We start from the raw sequence: 11,022 nt of genomic DNA, 5'->3' as shown, positions 1-11,022 counted from the left end.
ATTATTATAATTATTATTATTAAATGGTTTCATTGATTTTGTATTTATGCAATTCAAATAATGGTCTTATGAGAAAAGACACTGGACACTAGACAACTAAGACCCATGTCGGTTTCATGGGCCCTTGTTTGTTTAAAAAAAAAAAAAGAAATAATTCGAGAAATCCCACCACAAAGTGTTTATTCTGTTCGTACAGATGGACTTGACTCCTTATTCATCATAGTTTACACCCAACACTCAGAGTTAGAGAGACCCAATTTTTCCCATATTTTTTTTTAACAGGTTTTTCATTGTACTTTTTTTTTTTTTGTTTCTTCTTTTTCATTCTCTTTGCTGTATAATTTACTGATCTAAATGCCAATCATCAAAAACATAATCTACATCATTGTCTCTCGTTTTTGTTTTTATGTTGATTACGATATTGATAATACTCTGTGGTAGTATTCTTTCAGTATTTGGTTGCTACGCGAGATAAGCGTTTTGTTGCCATGGTCCCTCCACACTTACGTTCAAGTCTCCAAACTATTAGAAGTACCGCCTTTTTTTTTTTTTTGGTCTAGAAGGTTCCGAGTTCATCACTATGTCGATGGCTATTGCCGAAGCCCCCTTCTAGCAGGTGCTTGGCCAGGGATTCACCCTTTTGTCAGCAGATGTTGTATCACAAAACAAAACGGAACAAAACAAAAAAAGGACTGAGAAGTAAGGACCATTGTATAGTCCCTCACTAGGCTCATGTGTTTGCCCATTGAAGTCCGACCATCATTTGTCAGTGAGCTAGGCCGGCTGGGGACCCCAGGTATTAAAAGCCCTTTGCGATAGGATCAATAACCACACAATGTTCCCCTGGTTGGAGGGGGGTGGGTGGGTGGCGGTCCTCACTGTTTATTGAGTGATTTAGAGATTTGGGCATGTGGGGCGAAACAGCTTAGGGACTCCTTTATTATCAAGTTCGATCAGAGCGCTCCCTCTGATCACCTTTGACTGCTGAAGGTTGCCAGGGGGGTGGAGGGGGTGGGGGGTCCAGAGCAGTGTTCATGGACTGAGAGAAGCCCCATGCAGTGAGGGGACCCAAGTTATTCCCGTCTCTGGCCAGAGAAACTGATCTAATGACTGCTGTGTTGTCTCCTCTCTGACACCTTTATCTGCTTCTATTCACATTTAGACACTTATATAAGTATAAAATACTTCCATAGTACTTTGAAACAGTTTGTCAAAGGTACATCTAATGGCTGACTGTGATTTGATCAGTTGATCAAGTTCTTGTTCAACTGTAAAAAAAGGTTGTTTTTTTCCAAAATTGTAGTTTTACAAATTGTAAGTAGCAATTCTGCAATATAGTAAACGTGTTGGGAAATGAATCAAATGTTGTGAGAGGAATGACTTTTTTGGAGCTCGGACACACGGAAAAGTTCACAAGAAGCAAGATGAACAACCCGTTTTTCTTCACTTTGCCACGGTCACAATATCACATTGGCTCTATGGAGCTCCTGTCCTCCACTCCTTCATTAACTCCACCCTAACAAGTACACCCTGGTCACCTCATTAGGGGAATTATCTTTGCCTCATTTCCAATATTGATCTGTTAGGTGCTCAAAGGCCCTCGGTATTGTGAACTGGTCTCATAGGAGTGGTTCAGTTTTTAGAGAGAGGATTAGAGAGTAAAATGTCCACCTTTGACTAATGTGTTTGATGGATATCCATGAGAATACAAAGGCCTAGTAACACATTTTTAAGCGGCAGTGTTCTACTGAACGTGACGGTGGGCGCTGAACTGATCTCTTTTGTTCTTTACTCTCGTATGCACATCACTTGTGCTGTTTAATTAACCTCAGCGGTCCTTTGGTCCTTTGTGAAGGAGAGATGTTTAAGGAAACTGGGAGTGTATTTTGGACTGTTTGTTGGATGACTGTCTCAGCACACTTTGAGTGTCACTCTCACACTCTCTCTCTCTCTCTCTCTCCCTGGCAGTCGTCTCAGTGTGATCTTGCCAATCTCTGGAGCTTAAAAAGTGCCAGTGACCTGCTGCTTCAACACCCTCGCTGTGCTGGGTCAAAGGGCAGCCGGCCGCATCGATTTCGCCCAATGAAGAAGTCTTTAGCCCCCTAGCAAGTCTCTTGTGCACCCCTCTACGCCAGTCCTAACATGGCAGATCCAGAGAGGCTCTCAATTGTGTGGGGCTGAGATCGATTCATCCAGTGTCCAAGGGGCCTCCCATTTAATCGGCTATCCCACAGATAACTGACAGCTACAAAGCTCTCCTCTTGACAGGCGCTTGTCAATACAAATTTCCACTATTGATAAGTAATTAAAGAGAGCGAAAAAGGTCTGTCCTTCCAATTCAAACATCTGTTAAACAGGACGTGTAAACAAAAAAAAAAAACGAGATGGAAAATCTCAAAGGACAAAAACGATCCCCTCTCTGCAGAACCCCCTGTGGTTTTTTTTTTTACCAGTCCTTAGAAGACTGAGAGTTGCACAGTAACCGAAGGCTTTAGAAAGGCCTCTGAGATATCAGCTGTTTTTTTTTTCTTCCTTTCTTTCTTTTGAAAAAGAGCAGTCCTGTTTCAAATGCTCCTGAATAGTGCAAGTCGCTGTTTACTTTATGAACCATAAAATTGCAATAGGTCTCTGGCGTTCACCTTTTTGCTGTACTATCTTTTTATATATAGCAAGAAATGTGTTTACTTTTACTGCATATATCAGTCCGGTTCCTTCTCAAGAGATATTTTCTATTTAAATATGAGCAAAGTACATCATGTGGAGCCGATAAATTTGGTCAAATTAATACCACATAAACTAGATCGATTTTCTGTGGGGCTCAAGGAAAACATCCCTTAGATTGCTGGTGCTCTTTCTGTGAGTGAACATTTTTTCCTCTATTCAGTGTTAATTTGTTAGCTTTCTCCATGATGTGTCTAACCAGGGATAACCTTTCTCTAAAGCGTTGGTAATCCTTGCATATGTAAGTGGACCAGCTAGTCCAGGGATAACTTGTTTAAGCTGCTTTCAACACTACAGGAGGGATCCAGATCCGCAAGGGCCAAAACTGGCCTTAGCCACAGAGCATTTTCCCTCCAGCCTATTAGATATAAACAATAAACAAAATATGTTCCAAAAGGTTTAAAGTTGTGTGATCGTACAGAACAAAAAAAGAGAGGCGTGTGTGGGTGCGAGATAAAACGGGACATCCCTCATTTCGGCAGAAAACCGCAGCAATGCGGTGGCAACGAGGAGGTGGGGATGGTGGTGGTGAGTACTAGGGGTTTGGAGGAGCAGTCGAAAAGGGGAGGTGGTTATAGGGAGGAGGAGGGGGGGGGGGGTGCACACACACAACCAGAGTCTTTGTGTGGGTTTTAATCCCCCTAGCCAACACAGCTTTGGCCAGGTTTCATCATGAAAGTGCCATGAAATAACTACTTTTTTTTTTTTCTTAGCAGTAAATCTCCCCTAATCCTGCAGGCTGAGGAGACAAAGGCTTCTGGGCTCTGAGCTTGAAGCTTTTAATGGAGTTCAGAGGCTGTGCCACAGAGCCTCTTCTAAATGACTTATTTTTAGCCGACACTAATATAGCTTGACAGGCAAGAACGTCGCCAAAGAAAAATAAAGGCAAAGGGGTCAAAAACAGCATTTTAAAAATTCCACTTTTTTTTTTTTTTTTTAAAGTGGATACAGTGGGTGTTCTCACATTAGATTAAATTGCCACTCAAAGAAAGAGACGACTGCACTAAACACTCTAAATCATGCTGAATATCTTGTTCTAACATTATGACGTGTAATGATTTTTATACCAATACATCATTACATAAAAATCTTCCAGACAGTAAATTGAGAAGGGCTCCAGCATCTGGCATTTCTTCCTGTGTGGCTTTCCCAGGTGATTAGGTGAATATACACTGATAACAAATGAAAACGGAGCGGATTTCCCTTTATGCCGAACTTAGAGCCCTTCTGTGCAGCGCAGCACGAGAATATCAACAACCAGACACAGGAAAATCGGCGTAAAAGAGGTTTCACAATTTGCCTTGCACGTCCGGTTTGCATAAACTTGACCCGCTCGTGAAAAAATCGAAATCTGTCCTGCGAGGAGACAGAATAGTAAGGGCTCAGAGAGTGGTTAGTATGTGTGGTGAAGGGTTTCGCTTCAGTCTTACGCCAGTGGCCCTGCTCCCTTAGTTGGCCAGTGTCCTTGGTTCTTGGTTTACTCTTTTTTTTGGGTGGGGGGGGGGGGGGGTTAGAGAGAGAAAACACCCCAGGACTATGGAACACTGCTGATACTCGTGGGAAACATAATCTCGCACTCTGCATGCTTCGCCTTTCTGCCCTAAGCAGCACAGTGTCAGGCTTTAGTGGAATTTACATCTCTAAACCTCTCAGTCTGAAGCCAATGCTGCTTTAGTGAGGATGATCTTATTTGAGACCGTCAAGTTTTAGATTAGGCCAAACTGCACAGGTGTAACCTAAATACAAGAAGATTTGATGCCCAAAAGAAAGTAATGACAATGATAAATTAATTTTCCTTCTCACTGGTACACACAGCATCACTGTCTTGTCCTCTAGATATGGCCTGAAATTGAGATGGCTTTCTTCTGCTAACTTACATTTCTTACCATAATTCTCCTCTTTATTGATAGTCATCAAACTGGAGTGTGGCACTTATTTACAATAGACCGATTTGTCTTTGAAATTCGAAAGTCGATTTGTAAATTATGTATTTGAGGATGAGACTCCAAGAACAATTTCCAGATCTCAGTCGAAGCGTTGACAGTTATGAGCAAAATATGAGACTTGTTAGTAAAACAAATCACAAAGCAAACACCCCCCTCAGAGTTAAGACTGACAGCGTTTAGGGAATGGGAGAATGGCTGAGCGAGAACAACGAACAATCAAAGGCTGTTATTTTAATCTGCCCGGTCTCAGAGATTAGCAGACCACATTGTTTTAATTGTTTTAACGGGGAGAGCGAAATGCTCGCTTATTGAAGGGAGATCCTTTGCCTAAATCTCCCCAAGTTCAATAGTTTCAAAAACTTGAGCCCCCGGACCCCCCTTCTTCTCCCTCATCCCACTTAATCCAGGCTAATACCTTTCTTTCTATTGGCTAATGGTTGAGGGAAACTGGAGTTAATGCTTCTTAAATACTCGCGGGTGAGCCACGGCTCTGGAGAATATATATCCAACCCCAACGGTCGCTCAAAACACAGACGTCTGAAAACGTTGTTATCTGATCAAGGAATAATTCATTTGTATTTTTTCCCGGAGTTTTCTGCCTCTTTTTTGGTGAGTTCCACTAAAATTTTATGTATCTGACATTTATCGAAGAAAAAAATCGTCGCTCATTTTTTGCCTTTGTATTTATCAAATATGATTTGTTGAGAGATCGCTTTGAATAACTACATATTCGTTGTATGGATAAACGATGGTTGCGCGTAGATAATTTTGTCAGTTTTCAATTTAAATTAAAAAAAGGTTTGTCATCGATACAACCTCCTTGTCAACCGCTGAAATTAATAAATCAAGACAGACTAAAACATGTCGATGAGATTATAAATAAAGCAGATTTACTGTTCGTGTCTTTACTGAAGTGGCAGTCTTTTTCCACAGTCGTTAAGGGATGAATACCTCGTATTTCGGCGGACCAAGAAACCTTAATGGGACTTATCCAATGCACCGAGTCAACTCCATGTTTTATGACCTCCACCACCAGATGGCAGAACAATACCAAATTCATGCAACTGGTAGCCCGTCTTCAGCGCAAACGTTCTCTGTGGCCGAGCGTCTGGCAGGTATGATAAAAAAAGATCGATTATATATGAAAAATCAATCTGATGCATTTAAATAACATGTGAAACCACTAAATTAACTCGGCTGAACTCATTTAGTCTTTGAAAAATGGCCGACAGCCGTAAAAGCTAAGTCATTATCTGTCATAACAGAGCTGATTCTTGAAGCACGCTATGGGAACCAGCAGAAGCAACGCAGAAGTCGCACAGCCTTCAGTGTGTCCCAGTTGCAGGCCCTGGAAAAAGCCTTCCAGCAAACCCAGTACCCGGATGTTGGCATGAGAGAGAGATTGGCAGTCTGCATTAACCTTCCAGAGGCTCGCATTCAGGTAATCACTGGCCACTCTGCTTGGTTGAAGAGGCTCATACATCTCTGCAACCCTGAGATATCCTGTTATCATGAGCCCGTGTTGTTGACAAGCTGTCACATAAAAATGAATTGGATTATAATAAGTTTTTCCTCTCTAGGTGTGGTTCAAGAACAGACGTGCCAAGTTTCGTAAAGGTCAAAGAATTCCTCCCTACGCGAAAGAACACAGTTTAGAGGACCAAGACAACAAGAAAGAAAAGGAAGAACTCAAAACCAAAGACAAGGGCTCTAAAATTTTACTTGAGCCATCTTCAGTTAGGGACAATGATGACAGTCCTACCATTTCTTATCCTGGAAAAACCACTTACACCCAGTCAAACGCTAGACTACATTCTCCGGCTGTTTTTCCATTCATATTTGGGGAGCACTACCATCTTTCACATCACCACACTCTAAGCACGCTGTCATCAAGTTTACCCTTCCCCTCTGCTTTCCTTCCCATTATGCATCGACACAACACTGTGGCTGATATCATGCCAGTGGGTAAAAGCAGTCTTTCGCTTCTGACTGCTGGTCAAACTAAATCTGCAGTTCACCCTTGCCTGGATTTCTAGTTGGACACAACAACCCGCCTGACAAAGCCAGTTGTCACTGTGAGGATGAGGAATGGAACAGGTGTTCCCATGTTCTCCCTCATTCCTCTTACACTGTCTGAACAGTCAGGGAGAAAGTTTGGAACGAAGCTGTCCCATTTAAATCTCTTACTGGACGAACTGATGTGTGGTTGCAGTCTGTTGTTGTTTAGTGCAGTTACGAGAACTTGTTTTCTTTAAAAAAAAAAAAAAAAAAAGGGCAGCGGAGTTGATTTTGAACATAAAAAGAACACATAATATCAATTTTACATATTATTAAAAGTGGTAGACTGGATGCCTCGCTTTTACAGGACTTGCAGTACTGTATCATATAGAAAATGCCTTGGCCTGTATTTTGCTCCATGAAGTTGTTACTGACATAAAATAACACACTAATGAAAACAGGTCAAACGTATGAAAACCACCATCACTACTCATATAATGTTTTGTGCCTCTTAATACAATAAACCTTTTTATGAAACACTGCTTTAAATAATAAAAAAAAAAACTCCTCCTGTTTACTTGCCTTCTTGTGCTATGGGTGATAAACATGGGCAAAAAACAAGGAATATTATAGCTTCAACAATTACATGTCAAATCCAGAACCTCAGTTATAGGCATACCCCCCACTACAGATTCATATGTCAGCCAGTCAGTCAGTAAAAAGACTCACTGCTCCTTCTAGAGTCCCCATGTGTTTCTGTTAATTTGGGCAGAATTAATTTAACTCTTCAAATTTCACTTGTCCAATATTTATTTGTTATTTGCTTGTAAAATGACAGTCTATCCACCTAATTCTGATATTTTGGGTCAAACGTATACATGGGAGACGCACAAGTTTAGATGATAATCAACACAAGTTATATTTGACAAAGAAGTTATCATCACCACTAGAACTGAATACTTCAGTGCATTTTCTTATTGACTGTCTGCTAAAATAGAGAAATTCCCACTGTACATTTTGAACTAATTCTCTATTATCACCAGTATCCTTCCATTAATGTTCTTTACGTAATTCGCGGTTTCTCCTGTAATCCTAAGTGTGCAGCTGACTGACATTTCACTACTGCTGCCAAGCAGCGCACAAGAGGAAGATGAGAACATAGGAAAGGACTGCGCCACTTCGTGTTACTACAATGTATTCATCAACTAAGCTACGTTAGTTTGAAAGCGTAGAGATGGCAATGGGAGTGTCGAGTGACGCCAAATTCTTGCTTACCGACTGGGGGAGCTTAAAGAGACAACAGCCGAACCCAGCGAGGGAGCAGATGAAATCATATCTAAAACTGTAAATACAAGAATATGTGACCGGCAACACAGAAAACATACGGAAAGGTAAAATGTTTTATTTATTGGAAACGTTTCGGTTTGATGGTTTAATCAGAGAAAGAATGCTTGAGCCTTAGCTAACCTACCCTAAGAACAAGCCAGCTAGCTTAACGTTAGCCATTTAGGAGGAAAGCTAAAGCTAAAGCTAGCCAGTAGTGGAAGCTTAGCTGTGTTCGGCTGTTGAGGATTAGCTAGCTAGCTAAGGAGTTGTTCAGTTTATGTTTATGTAGGTGAAGGCGACAAACGATTCACCATAAAGGCTGCAATACATTTGACTTCGTATGAATATCTGTCTTCAGATGCCTGCAATATGTTACAAACAACACTATATAAGTTAGACGAATGTCAACCACAAATTACACATGGAATTGAGATAGCTCGCTAGCTGGTAACGTCAATTAATATTTGATGATGAGGTCTCGTTTTAACTTATTCCACATCGCTTGGTATCAGGCTCGTTAGCATGCTAGGCCACTAATGTAAGCCGAACTGCAGTTAGATATCATAAGATACACGCGTTAGAGTATGTTAGTGAACTAAACACCACAGTTAATTTTGTACGGTTCATTTTTTTTGACGGTAACCCACGTCTTCTGTTTTTTTTTCTTTTTGTATTCTTGCCTAGTTTAGCTGGTTAACCACACATCGTTTTAAAGGCTGTGTTAGAAAGTTAGTTACTCGGGTCTAAGTTGAAAGAGCATTTTTTGGGTCTATTTTTGACCGATTTGGTCAGTTTTCTAAATCACGAAATACCTGTGGGCCATACTTTCCCTTTTCATCACTCTGAAACTTGCCGGATTTAGCTAATTGTCTACATTGCCATAAACTGTACTCCTACACATTAGAGCAGAACTATAGCTAATTTGCTAACTGGGGTTTAATGCGTAAAATGCGGAGTTTCTAACTTCAGCAACACCAATTCAGTATGTTTCCATTTTAACTCACATCCTGTCATTACAATTCTGTCACTTTTATAAACGCTTTGTCAAACAGTCTTAATTATATGATCTCTGAAGTTATATTGTTCGCTAGTCTAGCCACAAGGAATTCCCTCTTAATGTCGACAGTGGAAAACGGATCGAGGCATAGCTTGTTAGCGAAATATTTCCTGTTAGACGACGTGCTTTTAAAGTCGTGTTCTCATTCTTTTGTATCGGTCGGTAAAAGTTTAGTGAAGCTTTAGGGTGAGTCGGCCAAGTAGGCATGTTAAAGGAACGAGTTACTATACGTTAATCGTAATTTTTTGTAGGTGCTACGACTTGAGTCAAACACTAGCTATAATAAGAGTACCTCGCTAACAACAGTAAGCCACCCTGTTGACTTGTTAACCATTTGTTTAGTTTCTTCAAAAAGAACAAAGTGGCTGTCGGCTCGAGGTGAATAAACGATCTCTTTCTTGTTAGACGATCAACTGGAGCCTTCGTAATTAGTGTAGCCATGTCGGCGCGTTCATTCAGTTACAGTAATGTTTACAGTTACTGAAGTTACTGTAAATTCGATAAATGTTTCCTTGTCACTCGTAATCAGTCTTCTTTTACCAATTTTCGAAGCTTAATTAGCTAGATATATTGCTTGCTTGAGCGAGAAGCGTTTGATTACCAAACGATGATTGTTAGCGTGTACTGTGTAGGCCACATACTGTTTCTCAGCTCAAGATCTGGTTTTGCCTGTAGTGAATGGAATGGTGCTCATGAGAAATATGTTGTATGAATTGCGTTGTGTTATATGAAGCAATGTCCAGTTTGATGTTTTTTGATGGGCTAACTAGTCCCTTCGACTGGTTTCCGAGTGGTTAATTTTTATTTTTAAATAGACATTGAATGCGTGAGTACAAAAGATTATTTTGTTTGTTTTACTAGCTTTCTTACAGAGAAGAAAGGCCTGTTCATCAAGACAGGTGTAGCTACTCTATATGTTTCATATTCCTGAGAGTTACGGCAGGTGAACGGTCATGTATTTCACCTTTTATGAGTTAACTATATGTTGTAATAATGCAGATAACAGAGTCCACACAATATGAGTACAACTAAAATACGGCACTGTAATGATTGACACGTTATTCAGAACGGTTTCATCGCCCGTCAGTCACGTGTTAATTCATCGTGCCCTCTGTCCAGCATATTCTCAACGAGCATACTGTGCGTTCATAGTCCTACAGCCTGCACAAGTCGGAGGTTTGTAACGTGCTGTACTGTCTTGGTCAGTGCTATTTGAGCATCTCATGATATGAGAGGAGAATAATTTTCTGGCGTGTTTGTTATCATTTTAATTCGATTCTCACACTCTAGTAGTCATACCACTTGCTTGAATTTCAAAGCGAAATCTGTATCATATTTATTAAAGTGGATTAATTATTTTTTTCCAGTGATGTGTGTCTTACCCAGTACAATGTTCAAGTATGGAGATGAATGAAAGAGCTATCTGTTCGATGTTGAATCGCAAAGTAAAGTTCAAACAAAGCCAGACACAGAGAAGGAAAGGGCTTTGACAAAGTAGACTTTAATATTGACACACCCACTGTGGTTTATTACTCGTCTCTGCCTCTACTTCGGTTTCCCGACATCATGAAACCACTGGTAGCAATTGATTGTTTTAAGTGCGTTTTCTGGAGAAAGCTTAGCTGTCTACCAACAGTTCTTACCCCCCCCCCCTCCTTCTCACATATCAACCCTATCAGTGACCTTGGGGGAGGTGCAGTGAAGGTATTCAACCTTTTTACGGTATTCAGGGTTTTTTTTTTCCCCATTAACTGTACAGGGTCTGTCACATAGCAGTTGCATGTGGAAACCGATACAAGCACAGTTTGGCTTGTAATTTGCAACTCTGCTCTGCCTTGCTTTGAGATCCCATGACTCCCAGAGACCTCTGTAAACCTGGTTTAGGTTGTTTCCATGGTAACTTCGTCATCAAATGACTAAATGTCCCGGCACTGGCCTTTCTCTTGCAATGCTTTACATTTTTCTCCTCTCAAT

The 11,022-nt window shown here is 40.7% G+C and overlaps 1 protein-coding gene across 1 annotated transcript; it reads left to right on the top strand.

The window, feature by feature from the left end:
• The first annotated feature begins 5,610 nt into the window (after positions 1-5,610).
• dmbx2 (diencephalon/mesencephalon homeobox 2) lies at positions 5,611-6,703 on the top strand. The gene is made up of 3 exons (XM_030784364.1): positions 5,611-5,782; positions 5,933-6,108; positions 6,248-6,703. Exons 1-3 carry the CDS (start codon positions 5,611-5,613, stop codon positions 6,701-6,703), a joined length of 804 nt encoding a protein of 267 aa, XP_030640224.1.
• The last annotated feature ends 4,319 nt before the right edge of the window (positions 6,704-11,022 follow it).

This window comes from Chanos chanos, chromosome 9 (assembly GCF_902362185.1).
Source record: "Chanos chanos chromosome 9, fChaCha1.1, whole genome shotgun sequence".
NCBI classification, from domain to species: Eukaryota; Metazoa; Chordata; class Actinopteri; order Gonorynchiformes; family Chanidae; genus Chanos; species Chanos chanos.
Note: the sequence above shows the minus strand (reverse complement) of the source record. Positions and strands in the feature narration are given on the sequence as shown.

Bases quoted from the DNA above. Each gene is read 5' to 3' on its own strand.
- dmbx2 (XM_030784364.1), top strand. From the start codon at position 5,611: ATGAATACCTCGTATTTCGGCGGACCAAGAAACCTTAATGGGACTTAT. The intron at 5,783-5,932 runs GTATGATAAAAA...CTGTCATAACAG, and splicing joins TGTGGCCGAGCGTCTGGCAG to AGCTGATTCTTGAAGCACGC. The intron at 6,109-6,247 runs GTAATCACTGGC...TTTCCTCTCTAG, and splicing joins TTCCAGAGGCTCGCATTCAG to GTGTGGTTCAAGAACAGACG.